The sequence below is a fragment of the Taudactylus pleione genome, unplaced genomic scaffold, assembly GCF_031769625.1.
Source record: "Taudactylus pleione unplaced genomic scaffold, aTauple2 ptg000986l, whole genome shotgun sequence".
Taxonomy (NCBI): domain Eukaryota; kingdom Metazoa; phylum Chordata; class Amphibia; order Anura; family Myobatrachidae; genus Taudactylus; species Taudactylus pleione.
The window spans coordinates 169,039-196,591 of record NW_028285387.1 but is presented as its reverse complement, the minus strand read 5'-3'; the positions used below and the strand labels follow the sequence as shown (position 1 = coordinate 196,591).

At 49.4% G+C, this 27,553-nt stretch overlaps 1 protein-coding gene across 1 annotated transcript in view; it reads left to right on the top strand.

Moving 5' to 3' along the window:
- The window catches only part of ARL8B (ARF like GTPase 8B), a 30,045-nt gene extending 13,829 nt beyond the window's left edge, over positions 1 to 16,216 (top strand). Inside the window, exons 4-7 of the mRNA XM_088460807.1 lie at positions 798 to 891; positions 2,755 to 2,822; positions 10,992 to 11,062; positions 11,154 to 16,216. Coding sequence (XP_088316933.1) covers positions 798 to 891; positions 2,755 to 2,822; positions 10,992 to 11,062; positions 11,154 to 11,203 — 283 coding nt within the window. The 3' untranslated portion in view covers positions 11,204 to 16,216. The remainder of the gene's footprint in view (positions 1 to 797; positions 892 to 2,754; positions 2,823 to 10,991; positions 11,063 to 11,153) is intronic.
- The last annotated feature ends 11,337 nt before the right edge of the window (positions 16,217 to 27,553 follow it).

The following is a 27,553-nucleotide window of genomic DNA, read 5'->3' as shown; positions in this document are numbered from 1 at the left end:
TGGCCTGCTTCAAAGCAAACTTTGGCAGCCTGGATCCGTATGGCTATTTCTGAAGCTTATCTTCATGAAGGCCTACCGGTCCCTCCTTCTCTGAAGGCTCATTCCACTAGGTCTGTGGGTCCTTCGTGGGCAGCTCGACGTGGTGCCTCGGCAGTTCAGATCTGCAAGGCTGCTACGTGGTCTTCTGTCCATACCTTCGTGAGGTATTACAGGTTTGACACCTTCGCCTCTCAGGATGCTTCCTTCGGGCGGCGGATTCTCCTTTCTGCACAGGAGCGTCCCCACCCTTAAAGGATACTGCTTTGGGACATCCCCAAGGTATCCTGTGGATACCCTATGGACCCTGAAGTAGAAAATATGAGATATGGTAAGAACTTACCCTTGTTATCTCTATTTCTACGAAGTCCATAGGGTTCCACAGGACTCCCGCCCTGTCGCACCTGTGCTGCAGATGGGCTTTGCTCTGGTCACCGGTTTTCCGTCTCCCTCTGGTGAGAATGTGATTCTTGTATGTGTCCAGATCTTTGTTCTCTCTCTTCCTTCTCCTCCTCCGGCCTATGGCTTGGTAACTAACTGAGGTGCCTTGGCCCGGGGGCGGGGTATAGGAGGGGGACCTAGTGCATCCTGGGAGGCTGAAAGCTTAACTCTTTGGTGCCCTGCGACTGACGTCACACCTATACCCCAAGGTATCCTGTGGAACCCTATGGACTTCGTAGAAATAGAGATAACAAGGGTAAGTTCTTACCATATCTCATATTTTTTAGTAAATATAAAACCTGGCTTTTAATTCTTTACAGCTACATGGTGGATGCCGCAGATCGAGAGAAGATAGAAGCGTCTCGCAATGAGCTACATAACCTGCTGGATAAACCACAGTTACAGGGTATACCGGTATGTGTCTGTCAGAGAGGGGCTTGCGTAATACAGTATGTGCAGATAGACACGTGTCGTGCACAATGTAACGTTAGTCACCACTAAGCCTAACATACCGGTCTGACATATGTTATATAAATCACTGATTAGGACGAAAGATACTGAGAGAAAGTTGTAATAAAGGGACTGATGCTTTATCTACTCACAGCAGGTTTCCTGTCTCTAGGCGTGTAGAAAGACGCAGCAGCTAGCCTCTATCGGACATGGCTGATAACGGAGAACAATCAATTCTAGATTAGAATCAGAGACAACGTATGGAAGAAGATATACATATAAATGTACTGCCCTGCGCCAGTCACCCAGCGCTGGCGGTGACCTTGCATTAAGCGATGTTAGTTCATGGCTCCGCTAATTGGGTAAAGCCGATTAGTCAGCCGGATGGCTTACAGCACCCATTGTCAACACACATGGCAAATCCTTCACCACACTAGGAGGGAATTGGGATTTACAAAGCACCTATAGTGACCATTAGTAATAGGTCAGCAGTCCAGATATAACATATGTGATACATTGCACTTTGTGCTGTAACTCTTATAACACTGAACAGATTGGAAAATAGTGCTTTAGTCCTATCCTGCAATAAATCAGCACTGTCATCCGTGTATGCATGCTATCATACGGTAATGGGGTGATGCAGTTAAAATGACGACCGCTGGGATTCCGACCACCACAATCCTGACGCTAAATACTGGGGTTAGAGGGAGGGTAAGGAGTTAGGGATAGGGTGCGGGGGAAGGAGGTTAGGCTTAGGCTGCGGGGAGGGAGTGTTCTGTTTAGGCACTAGGGACCAGGGACGGACTGGGGCTGTATATCAGCCCTGCACTTCCGTGTAGGGGGGCCGTGGTGAATGCAAGGGGGCGTGCCGCGAGTCACAGGGCCTGGCCTCGCGGCACGCCCCTGTCTCTTTTCGGCCCAGCACAGCCACCGCCGGCCCATACACGCCTCCACCCCTTCTGACTCCGTGATTTCGGAGCCGTTGGGGGGAGGGCGGGGGTCTTTTGCTTCACCCCTCCTCGAGTCGGTCCTTAGGCCATTGGCCCTTCTGACATACGCCAGAAGTGCCCGATGGCCAGTCCGACCCTGCTAGGGACGGTTAGGTTTAGGCACCGGTGAGGGTGGGTTAGGTTAGGCTTACTTACCTCGGGGCGTCTGCATTCTAACCTGGTCGGGATGCTAGCGTTAATGGGTAGTCACCCCAATGTTGGCAGTGCTTAGGGTGCTGTAATATGATACATTGTCTGTCCTATGTCCCTGATGGCACTGCCACCTTAGATGCCATAGTGTAGTTGTTTCCTGCTCATGGTGGTAGTAGCCATATTCCTTAGCGTGCGGCCTATGAATTTACCAGGAACTTTGTGCCCCCCTGTTGCAGCGATGCCCCCAGTTGCTAGTGGACAGACAGGCCGTACGACGGTTCTGCCCATTGTATATAGACAGCAGGTCCACCCTCAGGCATTTTCTGACACGTCCCGTTAGTTCGGTCACTTCCTAACATTGCAACAAGGCGCACGTCTGCATTAAGACCGCAACAGCCATTTACATTCACTGCTTACTCGCAGTGTCACTCAGAGAACCCTCAATTAATTGTGGTTAACGAATAAAGCGGGAAGACGGTCTACAATATCCCCAAACTTCGATCATTGTATTTATCTTGTGTATGTTTAATTAGAAGGAGAATTAATTAAAGCAAACCCGTTTATGTCACTAGGTGATAAAGCATGCTGCACGAGCGTGTGAGGTTTCCTTACGCTGATACTCTGAGATCTGTACAATGACGAGATGACATTATTATACAAAACGTTTGTATCTCTTTGTTTTCAGGTTCTGGTCCTCGGGAATAAGCGAGACCTCCCCAGCGCCCTGGATGAGAAGCAGCTGATAGAGAAAATGTACTTATTACTAGGGAGCCTATTAGTGCTGCTCACAGTACACATCCGCACTATTTGGCTTTTACTAATATCACTTCCTGGACATTTTCTGTTACTTTTGAATCACTAGGAGGTTATATAGAACTTGTCATCACTTATTAGCGTATATAGGAAAGGTTCCTGGACTGCACACTCTGAATATATATATATATATAATGGGAGGTGATACCTGATGAGACTGATTGCAGGCACAGAAACAGACAAATCTCAGGTGCACAACTCCCAAGTTATTAATAATAATATTTCTACTTCAGGGTCCATAGGGGGTCCACAGGGTTGACCTTGGGGGTATAGGTTGGGAACCAAATCCGGGCACCACGCAGTTAAAGCTTTTAGCTCCCAGGATGCACTTGGGTCCACTCTCCCTATAACCCCACCCCCAGCCAGAGGCACCTCAGTTTAAGTTGTGCCCGGCCGGAGTCGGGTCACCGTTTAGTGCAGTGGGGAGCTGATTAGCAGCCCCTAAGCTTTATTTTTTTCTAAAGGACAGAGTTTTTTTATTTTTCCTTTGGATTCTTCAGAGCGGCAGCGTCAGACTGTCCATAGGACGTCTAAGCTGCCGCTCCGTCACCCCGCTGGCGCTGAGACGCCAGTACAGATCTGGGGATCTCAGCGGGACCCCAGAGTCTGTACTAGCCGGACTCTGCGGGCGCCCAGGACTGCTGCCGGATTCACGGGGAGCAGGTAAGGCGCGGGTCACCGCTTGCGGTGATCCGCGCATTTGAAATGCAGTCCTGTGCCTCCGGTCTCTGGGGACAGACCGGAGGCGCCGGCAGTGGCGGCGGGCCCCCCATACCCCGTGTGTCCACTAGACCACCAGGGACTTAGTGTTCGGTGCAGGGAGCCGGCGTCCCGGGGGTTAATAGCCGGCCAGGGGAGACAGCCTTCCCTGTTACAGCGGCTCCTCCCCTCAGCTCAGCGCGCCTTTCAGTATCCATAGTCTGGCGTCGCTGAGCTGCTTCCTCCGCGGGCCACGCTTCTTCTGAGGTCTCCAGCGGCCATTTTCTCTGTGGTGCAGCAGAAATCTCTGGAGATGGCAGTGAGTCCAGTCCCCCTGCGTACCTCACCATTAGGTCAGTGTACACAGCGCTGTAGCCTTCCCAGACACTGAATCTGGGTAAGTTGCATGCAGTGTAATAGTGCAGTATATTATATGACATGTTTATGTATATATGTGTATATCTGCATTGTATGTGACTTATGCTAGTGCTGACTGTACTTTATTCTCTCACCTGTCAGTGTATATCTATCCCTTTCCTTATCTGCCCTAATACAGCTGTACTTGGGGTGGTTCTGAGACCTCACATTTATATACTTGTTAATATTTGTGAGGTTTGTCACATACTGTTGCGTGCTGCACGTTGCCATATTTTGAGTGGAACTGTGTGTTGCATACGCTGAAAATGGGTCCCTGCAGCTAATTTTTAGTTTCAGTCAGGACCAGTATAGCGCTGCTTGATCACAAGGCTTGGTCAGATATGTCTGACCAGGAGATAGAGCGTTATACTGCACCCATTTTTACTATCCTGCAAGCCATGTGCTGCAGGTGTTAGTGCGGAGGATTTAACTCTTAAAGGGTTCTGTATGTGGCGTCATCGGGTGCCGGTCCCTTTCACGACCCCCTTGGGCTGTTTGTTTTCTCGGGATCCTCTTAATTGCGGATCGCCGGGCGGGCCCCATTGTTGTACCTCACTTGGGGTTACTTCACCATACTGCCCTTTTCATCTCAGGGTATCTCGCAGTTTCTTGCACTCTTCCCCTGTGACACAGACTACCGCTCCCTACAGGGGTTTTTTCGAGTATATGAATTCCCCCTGGTGCCACAATAGTCTGTCATGCCCCTTGCAGGGATTACCACAACAGCCACCCTGGGTGGAAGTCGTTTTTCTATGAAACGCAAATTGGCGTGGTTGACGCCCTGTGGTTACTTCCCACTTGGCTCTACCGTGAACTGGATACTGTTTTGGGCTCTTTCCCTCTTACACGGGGGGGAAGCCTATCTCAAGTATTATTATCCCTGCTTTCGGGCTGGTAGCAGGTCCATTCTGGTTAGAGTGAATGTTGACCTGCACCTGTATCATACACCCTCAGTATTACGTGCATTCTGGGTCCCTGTTGCTGACTAGCGGGTGGATCGCAGGGCGGGACTCTGGCTGTTGCCAGATATGAGGTATTACAACAGTGTTTGGTCTCCTGTCCCAAATTCCCTGAGGGTCATCATGAGCCCCTCCTGGGGTGGATGGGCGTGTTACTCGTCGGATTACAGACGTTACTACGCATCCCATTCCTGCGTGGTCGGATTCTTCTGATCCGTAGGTGGTAACTCTGCCTGAAATCAGTATACTCGCTTTCAGGGGTTGTTAACCAACCATGCTATAGCCATGGTAGGATGGGTAATACTATTGCATACTGAGCTGATGTATTTGTAATGTTTTTCCCCTCCAACACGTCTGGGGTTCAAGTGTATTTGGTCGCTCACGTAATATATGCAGTTGTCATAGGTGGACATGCCTATATTGGATACCAGCTCCAAACTTTCAGAGTTCCGGCTGCGACGGTATCCTCCGTAATACCCTATGGCTGCGCTCTGGGAATGCAGAGGTGCAGATACCATCTATAGGGTATATCTGACCTTGACAGTGGCAGTACAAATTTCCCACCGTCAGCTATGCTCACTACGGGGCCTCAGACTATTAAGTCTTTTTGTCCTCTGGGTCAGCCTAAAGGTCTGTTTTTTCATAGACTGTCGGCCTTTACAAGGGCTGACATATCCAGTTCCGAGCAGGCCTGGACTGCCAGCCGATCCTGCTTCTGAACCAACGGATATATCGTCAGCCTGACGAGACAGGCCTACCACTGGGAGATGGCGATTTCTCAGTTTGCCCGGTACTAGTGTCTAGTTGCCGCGGCTACGTGGGTAGGAGGGTACGCCCTCTCTTTGCTCAGGCGGCCTATTTCCATGTGATGGTACGCAGGCCCTTATTCGGAACAGGGCCTTACAAATCCAGAAAGCTATACAGTTGTTGCGGTAAGCGGAGCTAATTGGGCCATCCCCACTTTCTCAGCGAGGGACTGGTTGTTCTGCTTTCTTTCTGGTGCGGTGGCTGAATGGTCCTCTTTGGCCTATTCTCTGTCTCAATTCCCCGAACCAGTTCCTAAAGCTACCTGGGTTCAGGAAGCAATCCCTATGCTCCATCATACTATGTTTGGAACCCGGGGACTTTATGGTATCACTGGATATACAGGACGCGTGCCTACGGGTACTTACAGAGACCTTACCTCAGCATGGACTGAGGTTTGCTGTATCACAGCACTTACGATTTTTCGGGCTCTGCCTGTTGGGACTGATCTCAGCCCCACAGGGGTTTACCAGCATTTGGGATTTTCTGACAGTTCTTCTGTTCAGTATATCCCAATGCTCCTGTACCTGGATGGCCTCCTGCTCTTAGCAGGATCACCGGGGTACTTTACAGCCGGGTCTGGTTGACTGTGGGTTCTTCAGGGTGCAGACGTTTAATCAAGGGGAAAAAAGTCCTCCCTGCATCCCTCTCTGGGTATTCTTCACCTAGGAGCCCTGCTGGATTCTCAAAATCTGAGAATTCTTCTGGCTTAAGACGGCATCTCCACTCTTCCATTAGGAGTACATGGATGTCTGCGCAGTCGCCATATGTCTTTACACTCTGGGATGCATGGTCCACTATTCAGTGTCTGCCTTTGGAAGGGTGGAATGGGCTCAGTTCCATTCCAGGCCTTTCCATAATTGGCTTATCTACAGATGGAACGAGTTTTTTCTGTCGGATCACTGTTCAAACGATGATGCTCTCCCCGGAGGCAAGTCGGTCCCTTTTCGGGTGACTATGGCCATCTCGTCCAGGGTATTCTTTGCTAAGGACAGTGTCTGGTTCGCATCCATTTCAGTGCAATTGGATGTCTGTCGATTCCACCCTGTCAATTAACTTGTTGGAACTTTAGCCTGTCTTGGGCTTCACTCTGGCATAGCCCTTGTTTCCAGGTGAACCTGAAAAAGTTCAGTCCGACAGGGTCAGAACAGTGGCTTCCTTTTTAGCAATACTGTTCGTTGGGTGGCAATGTCAGGTATGTCATACATTCGGGAATTGTCTGAGGGTCTCCTCCCGACCATCTCGACAGTGTTCATTTCGGGTGCTCTCCATTGGGAAGCGGGAGTCCTCAGCCGTTACGACGTGCATCCCGGGGACTAGTCTCTTCCCCAAGAGAGGTTTCATCTCCTGGTGAGCAGGGGGGGGGGGCCCTCCTGAGGTGACACTCATGGCCTTCTGACTCTATCACACTATGGTGTTACAGTCCAACTCTGGGGATTCTGAAGCAACCTTCAGTGACTCTTTGTCGGTGAAGGGGTTCTTCCAATTTGCGTACCTGTGTTCTCCAGTCTCCATTCTTCCTCGAGGGAAGTGTTTCAATAGAGACAGAGATGCTTTCCTGCTGGTGGCTCCTGATTGCCCCAGATGTCAGGGGTACTTGGTTTTTCGGAGTCTCTCCATCGATACTCCATTCCTGATGCTTCGCTACCCAGACCTGTTGTCTCAGGGTCCTGGGGTTTGCCTTGGACCTGGGTCGTTTGTCTTTGACTACGTCCCTATAGTGGTCTTACGGCTTCCATGGCTTTGTCATCGTTGGAATGATTGGAGCACATGGATCAGCTTTGCTGGGACCTACCACAATCTGTGGCAGCCATAATTCTTATGGTATTATACCTATCAATACGATCCTCTGGTGTCCAGGATTTCCAGATTTTCTGGCATTCCTTCCGGCTGGCTTGGGTTTCTCCCTCGGCCTGGCCTTCCTGACAGTGCAGATCTCTACACTGTCAGTATGATTAGGTTATGGAATTGCTCCGCTCTGATATCCAGTTCATCCTTTGGAGTGTTCTCTGGATTATGCCTCCATTTGTCCTCCCTAGGGTCTCCTTGGGAGTTAGTAGTGGTTCTTCGTTAACTCCGGGGAAAGTTAATGGAACCGCTGGTTGTAATAGCCATTACATGGTCTATTGCTTTGGCTTTCTCTCTTTCTATCAGGGAGTTTATATCAACCAGGTGAGTGTCGGAATTGGGAGCGTTCTCATGTGGCTCCCTCTTCTGGAGGGCATCTTGTTAGGGTGTGAGTTGCTCTCACCCTGTGTTTCTTCTTAGTGATTTTCAGGTTCCATATTATTCTGGAACTTATGGTGCGGCCATTCAGTCCCCAGTCCTCTCGGCTGGTGTGGCCTCATTGACTGTGGTCCGGCCTCTGTGGATTTATGTGATCCATTCAAGTTCCTGACGGAAATCGGACTCCTTATTGGTGGTCTGAGATTTCTGGTTTTAACAGGAAAGGATGGCCGGCCTATGGCCATATGTTGGCTGGACGGCCTCGTATGTCTTCTTCAGGGGCCTACCCATGGGTAGGCCTTTCTGTTGTTGCTGCTTGTTTTTTTTTTTTTCTCGGGCCATGTAACCCTCGTGGGTGGCTCGCGGTGGCACCTTGGCTGGTTTGCCTTGCTAGGTGGCCACCTGGTCTTCTGTCTACACCTTTTTAAGGTTCTAGGCATTGTTTTCCTTTGCCTCTCAGGATGCTTCCTTTTTGGCGGCGGATTCTCCTCTCAGCACAGGAGCGTCCCCTCCCTTGGTTGAACTGCTTTGGGACATCCCCAAGGTCAACCCTGTGGACCCCCTATGGACCCTGAAGTAGAAAACAAGAGATATGGTAAGAACTTACCTTTGTTATCTCTGTTTCTACGAAGTCCATAGGGTCCACAGGGCGCCCGCCCTGACGCACCTGGCTTCAAATGGGCTGTGTGACTGGTCACCGGTTTTCCGTCTCCCATTTCTGTGAGTATGGTTATCGAGTGTTCCAGTTTTCTCTCTTTTTTTCTCCTCCTCCGGCCTTTGGCTACTTACAAACTGAGGTGCCTCTGGCTGGGGGTGGGGTTATAGGGAGAGTGGACCCAAGTGCATCCTGGGAGCTAAAAGCTTTAACTGCGTGGTGCCCGGATTTGGTTCCCAACCTATACCCCCAAGGTCAACCCTGTGGACCCTATGGACTTCGTAGAAACAGAGATAACAAAGGTAAGTTCTTACCATATCTCTTGTTATATAAATGCAATAAAATTTTGCAATCAATAGAGGTTTTTAGCATAATCATGGCCAAGGTTATGGGCCTACCCACCATATCCAGGTAACCTCTTTAGAGTAGGTCCCTAACATACTAGGGTTCAAATCCAGCGTGCAGGGCACCCCCAAACTAGCCCAGCTAAGCCGCCCCAGGGCATCACCATAGTAAGAAAAGTGCAGTGTAAAAGAGAGAGTTAAGAGCAGCCACAGCTGCATATAAAGAATGAAAAAAAAAAGGGAAATAGATGTATAATAAACAGTGAAGGGTTAAAATGTGTTATAAAGGAAAATGTGTTATAATGCGGTGCCCTGAAACAGATCAACCAAAGCAATCCAGGGGGACCCACGCCACAAAAATGAACCAAAGTTGCACTACAGTATATCACTTGTAGGACTTACCTAGAATTGTGCCTAATACCAGTGTGCATATACATTACCATACTACATGCGTTTAAACCAATAAGGAAGGGGTGCTAATCCAGAATGAGGGCGTCTCCTTTCCCTCAGAAGTGCAATAAAGCACATTAAATGGAGCATATGGGAAAGATTCATGGAGTACTTATTAGCACCTGTGCAAAACAAACAGCATTTTATTCATGTCCCATCCTACTCGCCATTCATTTTTGTGAGGCAGGGGACGCTGGCCATTAAGTAAAACATGAGTTGTATGATATATGAGGGGGGAGGAGGGCACATGCTTATTTAGAAGTCACCGTAGCTCTGTATTTGTGTCTTTATTTTATTTTTATTTTTTTTAGTTGGCTGTTATTTCACAATTTATGTTGTTCACAAATCTGCGAGGAAATGTTCTTGCCAGTTGCCGGATTTCGCTGCCAGCATTGCGGCATGTGACCGCCATTATTGTTGGAGCTACAGTTCTGTAAATAATAGATGCTTATTTGTATGGCTGATAGTGTTGCCTTATTGCCTGGGTGGTCTGAGTCCAGCTGGTGCAAACACATACCATATAGTGCAGGCCTGGTCAACCTGTGGCTCTCCAGCTGTTGTGAAACTACAAGTCCCAGCATGCCTTGCCAGAGTTTTAGCATTCCCTAATAGCAAAACTGTGGCAAGGCATGCTGGGACTTGTAGTTTCACAACAGCTGGAGAGCCACAGGTTGGCCAGGCCTGATATAGTGACTTCCGGCTGCCCCTGTATAGACCATAACCTGTGCACACGGTGATTCCGATTGTGTAAAACGGAGAGCAAGACATTAGGGGAACTGTAACCCAATGTTTCTTGCTTTCCATTTGTACTGTGTGAATATAAAGAGATGAATGTGTACAAATATTTGGAGTTGCTGTGATGATGCTAGTAAGTCAACTTGTCAACTAGTAAGTTTGCCTCCTCCTCCCTACAAACCCTAATGGCGCATACACACGGCGCATACACACGGTCAGATTTCCCTTCAGATCTGAACGATAACGATTTTTTTAAATCTTTCAAATCTGAAGGAAAATTTGACATGTGAGGCTTCAACGATGAACGATTGCGCGTTCCCGATTGTCGGATAACGATATCTGACATCTGATGTGTTCGTAGTCAGATTTTGGCAATTTCAGTAATTTTAATGCAGTCAAAAAATCGTTCAGATCGTTATAAAAATCATTCAATCGTTCATCTGACAAATCTAACCGTGTGTATGTACCATTAATCTTCTCCCAGAATATACTATATAATATATATATATATATATATATTTTTTTTTTTTAGTTGGGGGCGTGGCAATCTCCGGCAAGTCCTGAAAATGACACACAGCAGACACCCCTCCCTGAGTTTGCAGGAGGATTACAGAACGGTCTAGCATATACATATGTATTATGTAACATTAATAAAAAGCATCACATACGGAAATAAAGTTGCAACTTAAAGACCTGTAAATTACGTAGCAACAAAGGTTATTTGTTGCCATCACACGCAAGATGTATTTGTCTGAAGATGATACTTAGGCCAAGTGTTGATGATGATGATGATGATGAGCATGTTCCCTTCCCTTCCTAGGCACCTGTCACTGATCCAGGACCGAGAAATCTGCTGCTATTCCATTTCCTGCAAAGAGAAGGATAACATCGGTAAGAGCCGCGGGGATTGTGTGTACACACTGGCTCTTGCTGAGTGTTTGTTCTGTGAAATCTCATTTCCAACCCTCTTCTTCTTTCACAGATATCACATTACAGTGGCTTATCCAGCATTCCAAGTCACGCCGTAGCTAAAGGGCTTTGTTCTACTAACTACTGCTATGTTTTATGGAATGTACCCACCCTGCCCCAAGGATGTGCCCTTCATCTGCCCGTTCTGCACCGAGGGACATGCTCTACACACTGTCTATGTGCAAGCAGAGGATGTACCATTGTACACCTGAGGATGCGCCATTCCCGTTACCTGTCCTCCACCTGGGGTCCTGTCCTTCCTGTTCCTGCTCTTACTTGGCCGAAAACCGACCTGTCTGCATTTTAGGGATTACACTCCTAGCTGTCCACTTGTACTGTCCTGCACACAAGTAGGTTCCATTGAAGTCACCAAGAAATATGGGATTTCCCCTTCATCAAACTACTGCCCTCTGCCGTGACCTGTGCCCTTTATAAATCTGCGCTCCATCCCTGGTCTTCAGGCCGGGGAGTCTCCTTATTTCCCATACATATTTTCCTTCAACTGAACAAGATCACTCCTGTATCCTGTATAGCTTTTCTGCATGAAAACCGTTAACGATTGCCTTCTTCAGTACCTCGGTGACCTGTTCTCACTGCAGGTCAGGACCAGGTCCTCTGTTCTTCTCACCACAATCTTCCTTTACCCTGAGTGTTGTCTTTCCGTCCACTCACAAATGTGCCTTCATGCCCGCTCTCTCCCCTCTGCTTAATGCCCAGGTTTGTTTCTACAACTTGAAACAAACGGTCTCAAATGATCCAAAACGAGGAGGTCTATCTGTGACTGAAGCCGGCATTTACGGAGACAACTTTTGTTTTTGTTTTTTTTAATGATCGCAGACGGGCCAGTATCATGCGCGTGGCCCTGCTCCGGTGATAAGTGATGGATTTTATCGGCTAACCTCCAGAAAGTAATGTCACATGATTGAAATGAAGATGCCAATTCAGTGGCTGGCACAGGAGCAGACAGGACCCCTGGGGTGGACAGCCCAAGTTCTTAGAAGATCCTACCTGACCATGTGTGACAGCCATGTTGAATACATTGTATAGTGCTGGACTTTGGTACACCACATCAATACCAAACACATGGCGCACAACCTGAGCATGTGACCTGATGACTAACGCTTTGAAGGTCCTCCTACTTTTCTCACGGCGGATTGCTGGGGCCGGTGTGACATGTAGAAGATGGTCTCCTCTTCAGCAGCTTGCTTCAGACTTGTGGTGCATTGCGGAGAGTTACGCACCCCTCGGTATGCAGAGCAAGTCCCATCAGGAGATAGAGTTCCCGCACTGCAGAAATACTCCTGTGATCCTTCTACGTGGTACACACGAGGGGCCGCATCTCCGGGACAGCAGCCCTGTTCAGCTCAGCCTTCCATTCCTGGCGCTGGTGCATTGCCCCTGTACAAGCGCCTGGTACGTCTCCTCTCCAACGCTCGGATGTCTTTGCGGCACTATAGCTGCAGCTGCCGCCATACTCGGAGCCTTTGCTTTAGCTCACGATCCATTGCTGCTATTCACATTTCCCTTTCTTTTGCGTGTGCCTAATATTTTAGCCACCTGGGAGTAATAGAAGATCTCCACAGAACCAGGACACTGAGCCTCTCTGCCTTTCCCCATACACGCATGTCTCCAGACTTAACACAGGGACTGGCACCCATGTAGAATTGATGGTTTTATGGGTATTCCTGTTAGTAAGTGATTTATTGCTTAGAGGGGTTTTTATTTTTTAATCCACTTTCCATTGACTTCTGTTGATTGGCTCGTGCCTGTCTTCCTGCAAAATGTGCCAGTAATTCATTGATTTGTCTTCTGTGCTTTATATCCCTGTTCGTACATCATCAGGCAGTATTAAATATTGTTGCCTGTGGTGACATCACAAACCCACTCTCTGAATACAATCGTAACCATCGCAGAGAGCACAACAGGGTTGTATTGTAGTAGGGCAATGGATATAAACAGCGCTGCCTAAGAGCTGAAGCAATGAGTTTAATACAATTTGCAGGACAACATGTGCAAGCAGACTAAAGCTGGCCACACACTAGACCAACTTACATCCAACCAGCCAACTAGCTAATTGGTTGGAATGAAAATCTGGTAACGTATGGGAGTAACTGATTATCAGCAATTTGCCCCTAAATGAAAATGGTCGGTCAGACAAGTTTATTAAATGATCGAAACAATTTGTTCTAACAGTTTTTGTCGATTTTCCGGCGTTTGGGAGCAAATTGCTGATCGTCATTTGCTTTCATCCCTTACCAGATTTTCATTCCAACCAATCAACTAGTTGGATGTAAGTTGGTCTAGTGTGTGGCCAGCTTAAGGGCCTGATTCAGAGGTGCACGCTATTTGCCTGCGCTCGCTCTGAATTAGGGCGTCCCTTTTTTTTTTTTTTTTTAATACCGGCCTCCAGGCCGCTCGCACAGCTGTGGTTGACCACCCACAGCTTGTGCGAGCAGCCTGGCGATGGTCGCGATTATCGCGACCATCGGCATTGCGAGGAGACCTTTGTGGTAGGCTCTCGGCACTCGCAATGCCAAGTGGACTTCCGGCTCTAATAGAGCCGGAAGTCTACTACTGACATGACGTGATGTCAGTAGGGCCGCCCACAAACGGCAGGCCTTCCTTCGGGAACGCCTCCGTTTGTTCAGCCACCCCTCCTCCCCGCCTACGAAACGGGGCGAGCCGTCGAACAACATGAGCAGCCGTCCCGTTTTGCGGCGAGCTCCGGAGCGAGTGAAGGTCTCACTCGCGAGCGGGTCTGAATCAGGCCCTAAGTGTCTTAGTGTGGAAACCACATGATCCTTTAAACCGAAATTATGGTGCATACACACGTTCACATTTTCTGTCAGATCTGAGCGATAACGATTTAAAAAAACCGTATCTGAAAGAAAATCTGACACGTGAGCGTGCGACAATGAGCGTTGCCGATTGTCAGATATCTGACATCTGATGTTTGCAGTCAGATTTGGATGATTCCATTATCTTTAATACTGTCTAAAATCGTTCATCTGACAGATCTGACTGTGTGTATGCGCCATTAATCTAACAACACCACAGGGATAGGCAACATGTGGCTCTCCAGCTGCCATGGAACTACACCTAGTTTTAGCATGTGTTTACAGCAAAACTGTGGCAGGGCATGCTAGGAGGTGCTGGTCCTTAGCAGCTGGGGAACCACATGTTGCCTATCCCTATTATACCATATAAAACTTTGCCCTTTACTAGTGGAACACGGTGAAACTAGTATTCATGCCGTCACGAATGGCAACCAATCAGATAATTTTGCTTTTCTTTAGTTTAATGAAAGCCATTATCTGATTGGTTGCTATAGGTCCAGTGTATTTGTCCTACATGCACTTTATTCAATAATCCCTTTGGTGCCTTACGTTTACCACTACTTAGGTCTAATTCGCTAATCAATGAAAAGCCTCAGATCTGTTCTAGAGAACTTGCCCCGTATTTATTTTCTGCACGCACGCTAGTGGTCGGACATCCTTGGTTTAGAGGCTAAGCAGTCTGTTACTGGTGGGTCATTTGGGGTGCAGAGAGCTTTCACAATCGGTCCCCCCGGCGGTTCTGTGGACGTCACCTGCTGCTTGTAGATCACCTTCGTCGAATTTGTAAATAGAGAAATTAAATTTTTTTAGTGAATGTTGCGCATTCCCCCCTCCCCCCTTACAGCGCGCTAACATTTAGGGGATTTTATAGGCTATTTTAACTGTACAGAACTTTTGTTTGTAAATGGAAAGCTTTATGTGTTTTATTTATGGCAATGATGATAATGTTACATATTCCGCTGGGAGTCTGCACACTGGGGAGTTATAGGTGAAAATTAAAGTGGTAGAAATAAATATACTTGTGTCTGGTCTTTCTTAGGAAGATTTTCCCATTTTGAAAGTTTAAAATAATTTTAAAAAGTCAAAAGCAACTAAATACATAATATATGATATTACTATGGGAGAGTTTCGTTGTGGAAGGGTTCCATCTTACAGACACAGCGTGACTATCCTGCAGACCATTCCTACATTTAGAGCCAGGCATTGTTTGATTATAACTAGGGGTGTGCACCGGCCACTTTTTCGTGTTTTGGATCTGGATTGGTTTTGCCAAAACCACCCTTCCGTGTTTTGGGGTCTGGGTTTTGTGTTTTGGATCTGTATTTTTTTGGAAAAAGGATAAAAACAGCTAAAATCACAGAATTTGTGGGTTTTTCTGCTCCTATGCTATTATTAACCTCAATAACTTTAATTTCCACTCATTTCCAGTCTATTCTGAACACCTCACACCTCACAATAGTGTTTTTTATGCCCAAAAGGTTGCACCGAGGTAGCTGGATGACTATGCTAAGAGATACGAGTGGGCGGCACAAACACGTGGTCCATCTAGGAGTGGCACTGCAGTGGCAGACAGGATGGCATTGAAAAACTAGGCCCCAAACAGTACATAATGCAAAGAAAAAAAAGAGGTGCAAGATGGAATTGTCCTTGGGCCCTCCCACCCACCCTTATGTTGTATAAACAGGACATGCACACTTTAACAAACCAATAATTTCAGCGCCAGGGTCTGCCACACGACGGTGGCTGAAATGATTGGTTCGTTTGGGCCCCCACAAAGCAAGCTGGCAATTAATCTGTCCCTGCACAAACTGGCTCTACGGAGGCAAGATGTCGTCCTCATCCTCCTCATCCACCGATTCCTCACCCTCTTCAGTGTTGTATACATCCTCATCCTCACAGAGTATTAATCCACCACCACAGGTCCCTCTGTACGTTCTGGAGGCTGGTCTCCCTGGAAGAGTTGATAATTCATTTTGATGAACATCATCTTCTCCACATTTTGTGTAAGCAACCTCCTACAGTTCATACACCAATATCGCAGTTCCGGGTCTACTCCATACATAGCACAGGATTGTTGATACCCAACACTATCTTCTTGCTCCATAACCCTGCATCTACCTGGTTGGGTAGCAGTCGGGAAGCCAACGGACGTAATCCCGACCGCCGGCTTCCCGACTGTCTAATGATCCCGACGCCTGTCATTAGACCTACACCGGGAGCCCGATATCCGGCTTACCGATTGAAGGTAAGCCGGACGTGGACAGCCGATTGGGGGAGGGGGGGACTTGGGGTTAGGCTAGGGGAAGGGGGAGTTAGGGTTAGGGACCCCCGGGTGGAGGCTAGGGTTAGGCACTGCCCTGGGGGACTTGGGTTTAGGTGGCAGGGAAGGGGGGGAGGTTAGGGGGTAGAATAGGGTTAGGAAATATTTACCTTGGACGATCAGGATTTTCACCCCTGCCGGGCAACCGCTGTCGGGATCTGAACCTTGCGGCCGGCGGTAATTCATACCGATTCCGCCTGGTTGTCGTTACTACAGAGCAACAAGTCTCCCAGATTCACCCTATTTGGAATCCTCTGCTGACTTGGGGCAGTTCAGTAATAATAATGGTTTTAGTCTCTGTGTCTGTGGTTGCATACATTCACATTGTGCAGGAACATCCCAGCAATTGCATCATCCAATATAAGCCAATTCATCAGAAACACAGCATTCTGTTCCTGTCCTTCCAAAGTATTTCTCAATGGGCTGAAGTTTTCTACTGGAAAATAAATGTGTGTATGTAACATTGCTTGTGTTGTGTTATACATATATGTATGTTTTTTTGTGTCTATTGTACAATTCTTAAATATCATAAGGTGGTGTTACACACAATGCTGTTATTGACTAAGCATTCTTTATGTTTGTGTATTATAACATGCCTCCTGGCCTTTATGCAGACAGCAGGCATCCTACTGAAATACATCCTACTTTAGCAGACACACTGAAGCCACACTAGCTGCGAGTGAGTTGAGGACTTCGGGAGCTCCATGGACAGCCCCATGTAAGTGAAGCATGAAATGGGCTTAAAAAGATGGGGACATGGGACAAATAGGTTTCTCTATTAATGTGGGCTATCAGCACTGGTTCCATGGCAGTGATGTTACTGCTGCAAATGGATTGTGCAGACTCATTGAATTTGCTTCTGTGGGCACCCACCAAATGTGGATAGATTTTGAGCTCAATCCCCAGAACAAAGGTAGAGGTGGCACAGCAGCCGGGATTGCACATGGAAGTTAGACGAAGATTCTGGTGAGATATAGAGATGTGTAATTTCTAGTGAGGGACAGGGTTATGTGTTTGCTAATATTTTGTGGCAAGGTTATTTATTTAACTCGTATCGAGGTACTGGAAATCCCAGAGGTGATGCATAAGGCAATCCTTCCATATCCTTATAATAAGAACATTGATTAGTTCTCTTTTTCAAGAGAATAATGTACAGTATAATTTCCTATGATCATATATTTGGGGAATAGACCTGGTCTGTGGGTAATATGAATTGACATATTTCTGAAGGTCTGGCATGCTGGTAGTCTTTCTAGCTGATGGAACTTACCTTCCACTGTTGCACTGTCCATCCAATGATTAGATGACCATTGTAAGGTAAGGCCAGCATTGAAACACTTAAGGCTGTTACACACTAGACCAGAGGTTCCCAAACATGGTCCTGAAGGCTCCCCAACAGTTCAGGTAATAGAGATATCCATGGATGAGTATAGATGATTAAATTAGTACCTCAGTCAATTTGATTTAACCACCTCTGCTCAACCATGGATATCTATAAAACCTGAATTGTTGGGAAGCCTTGAGGACCATCGTGTCTAGTGTGTCCGACCTCATTAGCGATGGGACCTGGCGGAGGTGCCAGCAACGGCAAGTGCATACACACTTGCTGGTGCCGGGAGCAACGGAACGATGGTGGGAGCCCCTGCTACCGATATCGCACATCGGACCTGCATGCAGGGCTGACTGAGGATGTCGCTGATGATGCAAGGGAGGGTGCATCGTCCATGACATAGCGGGTACACACTAGACTATGTACCCGATATGACGCTCCGATCCGCTGGATTGAATGCCGTCATCTAGTGTGGGCTTTAGGTCAGTGTTGACCAAACGTGGTCCTCAAGCAGGGGCGGATTGGCAGTTACCTACAGCGGGAAGATTCGGGGTGGGCCGACTGGTTTGTGGGGTCGCTTGTCACCTGTGGCCCCACCCCCTACAATACGTCTCCCTGTCACAACTAGCAGTGCCGAGGCCCGGGCTGCTGATATTGTAAGAAGTGGAGAGGCCCCAGGACCGGCAGGAAAGGTAAGTTAAGCAGCAGCACAGATTCGGTACGTCGCCCCGCCCTCCTCGTGCATTGTGCGAACATAAGGCCAGCAGGTGCAGCAAGATGGGGGGAGGCTGCTCAAGTGCCTGTGTCCCCCCCCCCCCCCTTGAAGGGCCCCCCAGTCTTTGATCGCAGCTACAGCAGCTGCGATCTGAAATTAATTGAGGAAAAGTATATTGGAGGTGGAGTCAGAGTAGGGGGCGGTGCTACACGGCACTGCCTGAAGTCAGGGCGAGGAGCAGCATGGTTGATGCTAGATCCTATGTGGCTAAAGGACCTCTGTGACGTATCAACCACGTGACCGCTGCAGGAGGCTGGACCGCTCTTGCGTTACCATCCACGAGGGCATAGAGGGGAAATAAATATTTGTGGCGAGTGTAGCGAGCCCGCGAGGGGACAGTTTTGGTCCCCGTTAACATCCCCGCCCCTCCCCCTTTCATGCCGGGTCATGTGGGTGTGACGTTATAGGACCCCTACAGCCCCCTATTCTAGTCATAACCGGAGCAGCATGGATGGGGGCACTGAGAGGAGGAGCATGGATGGGAGCACTGAGGAGGAGGAGCAGCATGGATGGGAGCACTGAGAGGAGGAGGAGCAGCATGGATGGGAGCACTGAGAGGAGGAGGAGCAGCATGGATGAGAGCACTGAGAGGAGGAGCAGCATGGATGGGAGCACTGAGAGGAGGAGCAGCATGGATGGAAGCACTGAGAGGAGGAGCAGCATGGATGAGAGCACTGAGAGGAGGAGGAGCATGGATGGGAGCACTGAGAGGAGGAGGAGCATGGATGGGAGCACTGAGAGGAGGAGGAGCATGGATGGGAGCACTGAGAGGAGGAGGAGCATGGATGGGAGCACTGAGAGGAGGAGGAGGAGCATGGATGGGAGCACTGAGAGGAGGAGGAGCAGCATGGATGGGAGCACTGAGAGGAGGAGGAGCATGGATGGGAGCACTGAGAGGAGGAGCAGCATGGATGGGAGCACTGAGAGGAGGAGGAGCATGGATGGGTGCACTGAGGAGGAGGAGGAGCATGGATGGGAGCACTGAGAGGAGGAGGAGCATGGATGGGAGCACTGAGAGGAGGAGGAGCATGGATGGGAGCACTGAGAGGAGGAGCAGCATGGATGGGAGCACTGAGAGGAGGAGGAGCATGGATGGGAGCACTGAGAGGAGGAGGAGCATGGATGGGAGCACTGAGAGGAGGAGGAGCAGCATGGATGGGAGCACTGAGAGGAGGAGCAGCATGGATGGGAGCACTGAGAGGAGGAGGAGCAGCTGCAGAGTAAGGTAAGTGGGACACTATAGTATTGTCTAAGTGTATTTGTGACGTGTGTGACAGACAGCATGTATGTATATGTGTGTGACTGTGTCTGTATATATGTATGTATGAGTATTTGTGTGACACTATGTATGTTTATGTGTGACTGCATATGTGAGTGACAGTGTGTGTGTGACAGTATGTATGTTGTGTATGTGACAGTGTATGTGTGACAGTATGTATGCGTGTGACAGTATATGTTTGTGTGACTGCATATGTGTGTGACAGTATCTGTTTGTGTGTGACTGCATATGTTTGTGTGTGACTGCATATGTTTGTGTGTGACTGCATATGTTTGTGTGTGACAGTATATGTTTGTGTGTGACTGCATATGTGTGTGTGACTGCATATGTGTGTGACAGTATGTCTATGACTGCATATGTGTGTGACAGTATATGTTTTTGTGTGTGACTGCATCTGTGTGTGACTGCATCTGTGTGTGACAGTATATATTTGTGTGACTGCATATGTGTGTGACAGTATATATTTGTGTGACTGCATATGTGTGTGACAGTATATATTTGTGTGACTGCATATGTGTGTGACAGTATATGTTTATGTGTGTTACAGTATATGTGTATGTGTGTGACAGTATGTTTGTGTGTGACAGTATATGTGTATGTGTGTGACAGTATCTGTGTGTGACAGTATATGTGTATGTGTGTGACAGTATGTGTGTGACAGTATGTTTGTGTGTGACAGTATATGTGTATGTGTGTGACAGTATATGTTTATGTGTGTGACAGTATCTGTGTGTGACAGTATATGTGTATGTGTGTGACAGTATGTGTGTGACAGTATGTTTGTGTGTGACAGTATCTGTGTGTGACAGTATATGTGTATGTGTGTGACAGTATATGTGTATGTGTGTGACAGTATCTGTGTGTGACAGTATATGTGTATGTGTGTGACAGTATATGTGTATGTGTGTGACAGTATATGTGTATGTGTGTGACAGTATATGTGTATGTGTGTGACAGTATATGTTTATGTGTGTGACAGTATATGTGTATGTGTGTGACAGTATGTTTGTGTGTGACAGTATATGTGTATGTGTGTGACAGTATATGTGTATGTGTGTGACTGCATATGTGTGTGACGGTATATGTTTTTGTGTGACAGTATGTGTGTGACTGCATATGTGTGTGTGACAGTATGTCTATGACTGCATATGTGTGTGACAGTATATGTTTCTGTGTGACAGTATCTGTGTGTGACAGTATCTGTGTGTGACAGTATATGTATGTGTGTGTGACAGTATGTGTGTGATTGCATGTGTGTGTGACAGTATCTGTTTGTGTGTGTGTGACTGCATATGTTTGTGACAGTATATGTTTGTGTGTGACAGTATGTGTGTGTCTGCATATTGAGGGCATATCCATCAGCTCATGTAGTGGTGGACATGCCCCCAGCATAACAAAAATTGGGGTAGTGGCCTTTGGGAATTTCACATAATGCCACACCCCTTGCCATGTGGCCACACCTACTTTTTTGGGAGCGTGCCTTTCAAACTTTTTCCAGGGCCACTTTAAATTCCCAATCCGCCCCTGTCCTCAAGGCACCCTAATGTGAGATACATACGTTGCTGATTGTTCCACTGACCCATCGACTGAGCTGCCGATTATGGGATTAAGGTAAGCATACACACTTACCAATCTGCCGCGTGATAAGTCTGGCCAGACATCATGACTGGTCGGGCATTTAAATATGTTCACCCAGTTGTGAAGTCATTGTCGCTTGTTCCTGTGGCCAGCATATGGGTTGTCGTTTGTACACACCTGCAGATGTGAACAATATCTGTGAAAGCCGTTTGCAGATAAATTGCGTGTACACATGAGCCGATGCCCTATATTGTTTGTGAGCTGTATGAATGATATATCCTCCCAGCCGATAGGGTACAGAGGATCCTATCTTTTGTGCTAATTAATTATATTTCCACCGGCCAATAATAGTTACCAACCTGATCTCTCTATCACTGTTGATACCTCGACCATCCACCCTGCCCCACAAGCTCGCTGCCTTGGTGTCATCCTTGACTCTGAACTGTCCTTTGTTCCCCACATTCAATCTGTCTCAAAATCATGTTACATACATTTAAAAAACATTCAAAATTCGACAATATCTCACACAAGACACTGCAAAAACTCTAATCCATGCACTCATTATTTCCTGCATTGACTATTGCAATAGTCTCCTTACTGGTCTTCCCAAAAAACAAGAGATATGGTAAGAACTTACCTTTTGTTATCTCTGTTTCTACGAAGTCCATAGGGTCCACAGGGTTGACCTTGGGGTATAGCTGGATCTGGATCCATGGGCACCACGCAGTTAAAGCTTTGCTGCTCCCAGGATGCACTTGGGTCCGTCCTCCTCTATACCCCGCCCCCGGCCACAGGCACCTCAGTTGGTAAGCAGCTAAGGCCGGAGGAGGAGACTTAACAGAGAGAAGGAAGACTGGAACACACAAGAAACCATACTCACAGAAATGGGAGACTGAAAACCGGTGACCAGCCACACAGCCCATTTGAAGCCAGGTGCGTCAGGGCGGGCGCCCTGTGGACCCTATGGACTTCGTAGAAACAGAGATAACAAAGGTAAGTTCTTACCATATCTCTTGTTTTCTACTTCAGGGTCCATAGGGGGTCCACAGGGTTGACCTTGGGGATGTCCCAAAGCAGTTCAACTAAGGGCGGGAATGCTCCTGTGCTGAAAGGAGTACCCGGCGCCCAAAGGATGCATCCTGAGAGGCGAAGGTGTCAAACGCATAGAACCTCAAAAACGTTTGAATTGAAGTCCAAGTGGCCGCCTTACACAGCTGAACAGCGGAGGCGCCACGTCTAGCAGCCCAAGAGGGACCCACAGAACGAGTGGGATGAGCCTTAACAGAGGCTGGCACAGGTAAACCCTCCTGTGCATAAGCCTCACAAATAACGGAACGAAGCCAACGGGCTAACGTTTGCTTGTTGGCAGGCCAACCCCTCTTGTGAAAACCGAAGAGGACAAAGAATCCGACTTCCTAACCGAAGCAGTCCGATCCACATAGATTCTAAGTGCCCGGACTACATCTAAGGAAGCCTCACCAGCTGAAAGATCAGGTGACTGAAAAGCTGGCACAACAAGTTCCTGATTAATGTGGAACATCGAGACCACTTTGGGCAAAAACTCAGGACGAGTGCGGAGCACCGCTCTGTCCTGATAAAAAATCAGAAAAGGGGGGCGACAGGAAAGCGCCCCCAACTCTGACACCCTCCTGGCAGAAGCAATTGCTAGGAGAAAAACGGTCTTGAACGTCAGCCACTTGAGGTCCACCACCTCAAGAGGCTCAAAAGGATGACCCTGCAAGACCCGTAGCACCACCGCCAAGTCCCAAGGAGCCACAGGAGGCACGAAGGGAGGCTGTATCCTGAGAACACCCTGGAAAAAGGTGTGAACATCCGGTAGTGTAGCAATCCGTCGCTGAAACCACACGGACAAAGCAGACACATGAACCTTCAGAGAGGCCAGGCGTAAGCCGAGGTCCAAACCTGATTGAAGGAACTCCAAGATTCTGGAAACCCGGAACACCTGAGGATCATAGTTTCTGGATTCACACCACTGAAAGTAAGTGCGCCACACCCTGTGGTAAATCCGTGCGGAGGCAGGCTTGCGTGCCCTAAGCATGGTACCAATGACTGAACTGGAGAAACCCCTAGACCTCAAGACGGCTGTCTCAAGAGCCACGCCGTCAAAGACAGCCAACCCAGATCCGGGTAAAGGCAGGGCCCTTGAGACAACAGATCCCGACGCTGAGGAAGAAGGTACGGAGCGTCGATGGAGAGACACCTCAGATCGGAGTACCAAGGACGTCTGGGCCACGCCGGAGCAACCAGCACGAGCGTGCCGCCGTCCTGCTTGAATTTCCGCAGAACCCAAGGAAGTAAGGATATCGGAGGAAACAGATACACCAGGTGAAATGTCCATTTCACCGACAGCGCGTCTACCAGACTGGCGCCTGCGTCTCTTGTCCTTGACCCGTAAACGGGCAACTTGTGATTGTGACGGGAGGCCATCAAGTCCAGCTCCGGCAGCCCCCACCTGTCCACGAGTAGCTGAAACACCTCTGGGTGAAGCGACCATTCCCCGGGATGCACGTCGTGACGGCTGAGGAAGTCCGCCTCCCAATTGAGGACTCCGGGAATGAAGACTGCCGAGATCGCTGGAATGTGACACTCCGTCCAAGCAAGGATGCGAGACACCTCCGACATTGCTGCCCGACTTCGAGTTCCTCCTTGGTGGTTGATATACGCCATCGTGGTGGCGTTGTCGGACTGCACCTGAACCGCCCGTCCGTAAAGAGCGGGACCGGATGACTGCAGGGCCCAATAAACCACCCGCAGTTCCAGAATGTTGTTGGGAAGAAGAGCTTCTTCCGCAGACCAACGACCCTGAAGTGACAACGGGCCGGTCACTGCCCCCCAACCCCGCAGACTGGCATCCGTCGTGAGCAGGACCCAGTCCGGGATCCAAAAGGGGCGCCCCTCGACCAGATGAGCTGTCTGAAGCCACCAAGCCAAAGACTGCTGAACCTCCGGGGACAACACCAGCAACTGAGAGCGGATCCGGTGAGGTAACCCGTTCCATTCCGATAGAATCAGCCCCTGCAGAGGCCGGGAATGGAACTGGGCAAATTCCACCATGTCGAATGTTGACACCATGGAGCCCAAAACCCTCATAGCCGAATGGACCGACAGGTGGCAACTGCTCAGGCAACTGTGTATCCTCAGCTGCAGGGAGGAGACCTCCGGGGTCAGGAAGATCCTTTGCTGACGAGAATCCAGCAGGGCTCCCAAATGAACCATCCGCTGAGATGGAATCAGGGAGGACTTTTTCCAATTTATCAGCCACCCGTGCGCTTGCAGGCAAGCGACCGTCAAGTGGAGATGATGAAGCAGTACCTCCGGGGAACTCGCCAGCAACAGGAGGTCGTCCAGATACGGTAGTAGCCGTACATTCTGGTTCCGAAGATGTGCGGCCATGACTGCCATAATCTTCGTGAACACCCTCGGTGCCGTGGAGAGACCAAAGGGTAGCGCCCGGAACTGGTAATGGTGTTGAAGGATAGCGAACCTCAGATACCGCTGGTGCGAAGGTGCTATCGGAACATGGAGGTAGGCGTCCTGGATATCCAGGGACACCATGTAATCCCCCGGTTCCATCGCCAGAATGATGGAACGTAACGTTTCCATCCTGAACTTGGGAACTCTGAGGAATTTGTTCAGAGACTTCAAGTTGAGGATAGGGCGATGAGAACCATTGGGTTTCCGCACCAGAAACAGAGAAGAATAGAACCCCGTCCCTCGTTGTAATTGAGGAATGGGAACAATGACCCCTGCTGTCAGCAAGGACTCTATAGCTTCCTGAATCTGTAAAGACTTGGTCGTATCGTGAGAAGGACTCGTGCAGAAAAACTGGTGGGGCGGTCTGTGCCAAAAAGACAGGGTGTACCCCTGGGAGACCACTTCTCGAACCCAGGCATCCGTGGTGGTATTGTGCCAGCACTGGGCAAATAGAAGTCGGCCTCCCACTCTGGGGTCCCCCAGAAGGAGGCCCGTCCCATCAGGCAGAAGGTTTATCTTCCCGCTTGGAAGAAGGGCGCCTGGCACTCCAGGGCTGCTTCTTGGGCTTAGAAGCGGCCTTGGTCATCGACTGCCTCGGGAAGGACTGACCTTTTGCCTTGCCCTGAACCCGAAAGGACCGAAAAGCAGAGCTCCGTACCTTGGTAGGAGCAGAAGCCGAAGGGAGGAAGGCTGATTTAGACTTAGCCAGAGTGTCCACAATTTTGTCCAAGTCTGGACCAAAAAGCAACTCCCCATTAAAAGGTAAGGCCTCCAGTCCCTTTTTAGAGTCAGCGTCAGCTCTCCAAGACCTCAGCCACAAGGACCGACGCGCCGACACAGCTGCAGCCGACACCCGAGAGGTTAGCAGGCTTGCGTCTAACAATGCTTCCCCAATGTAGGAAGCCGCATCCCTCATTTGACCTATCAACGCTCTCTGGATCTCCGGAGCATCTTCCGGAAAGATATCCTCCAAAGCATTGGCCCAGCTCTCGATGGCCTTAGCCATCCAAGAGATGGCCATGGACGGACGGGCCACCGCCCCCGAGAGAGAGTAGATAGACTTCAAACAAGTCTCCACCTTCCTGTCCGTGGGATCCTTCAGGGAGGAGATCGACGGCAAGGGCAGTGTAGCGCTTTTAATTAAGCGGGTAACGTGGGAATCCACCGCTGGAGGAGTTTCCCACTTCCTGCAATGAACCTCCGGAAACGGATAGTTCGAAGCCAACCGCTTCTGCGGTTGGAACCTCTTGCTGGGCAACTGCCAGGCCCCTGCCATATGATCCGTCAATTGATCGGACGGGAAAAACCGTCGAAGCTACCTTGGCCTTTTTAAAATTTGGGTATTTTGACCTGGGGGCGGGCACATCCTCCTCAATGTGAAGGATGGCCCGCACCGCCCTAACCAATGCCGGCACATTAATGGAAGACTTAGCCTCCATCTCCTGGGCCCCGGCATCCGAGTCTTCATGGATCTCCCCGTCATCCGAAGACACGTCCGTGTCCTGAGCCACCAGTGAAGCCGGAACGGAACGCTTGGACGCACATGGGGGCAAATCACTGTGCAACATATGTTGAAAAGCCGATGACGAAGCCGCCAGACTCTGAACAGAGCTGGAGAGGAAGTCCACCCAAAGCGGGGGTACTGCCTGAGGATACCCCTGAAAAGGTACCATCGACTGCTGCGGCACCGTGGGGGATTGCACGTATACCGGCAAACCCGCATAAGGACCCATAGTCTGAGACCCGGGAGGAGACTGCACCAGACGAGTCACACCCGGGGAACGGGGCATGGTAGGCTGGGGCAACGCCCTAGAAGGGGCCGCAGTCGGGACCGCAAGTCGGTCCGCGATTGACGCCAGCACTTGCGTAAACATTGCCCACGGAGAATCCTGCGCCACCGGGGGTTTAGAGGGTCCAGGTACCAACTGGCACAGACCGTCCTGAGACAAATCTGCCCCGTCAACCCCTGCCGAACAGCGTCGGCAGGACAACAACACAGGAGCCTCGGAGCGCTCATTCCCCTCATCAGACATGACACGAAACGAGGTAAGGCGTATAACACCCACGCACTCCCAAGTATGCAACCCAAACAGCCCACAATATGGTACTGAGGAGCACACCGCAGTATGTGACGGACCTCACAAATACGTAGATTTATATAAGTGAGGTACACAGAAAGAACACCCCTCCCCCACGCACCTGCGGGCCGTAGGAGAAGGAAAGGGATAGGTAAAAAGCTGACAGTAAGTAGAAAATAAGCACAGACAGCAGCACTAGCAAAAAGTCACATACCATGCAGAGAAGTTATACTCACCGCACCTTCCGCTACAATCAACCTCCCAGATTCAGTGTCTGGGAAGGCTATAGCGCTGCGAACACTGTCCTTTGCAGGGGGAGAGGTACGCAGGGGGACTGGTCCACTGGAAGCCTGCCTGGGAGCTCTGCGATGCTGCCTGAGGAAGATGGCCGCCGGAGAGCTCTGAGGAGGAGTGACCAGGAGATAACAGCCCAGCGACGCCAGCACACATGAGAGAAGGCGCGCTGGGCTGAGGGGAGGAGCGCTGAAGCAGGGAAGGCTGCCTCCCCTGCTAGTACTAAACCCCCGGGGAAGCCGGTTCCCTACCGGTACTTACACCCCGGGGGCCAGCGGACACGCGGGGTATTCCTGAAGAGGGGGAGCCCGCCGCCGCTACTAGCGCCGCCGGTCTGTCCCCAGAGACCGGCGGCATGAAGACTGCATTTTCCCCGCGTGCAGCGCTCGCGGCTTTCCTGGCCCCTTCAGACCGGCAGCAGTCCTTG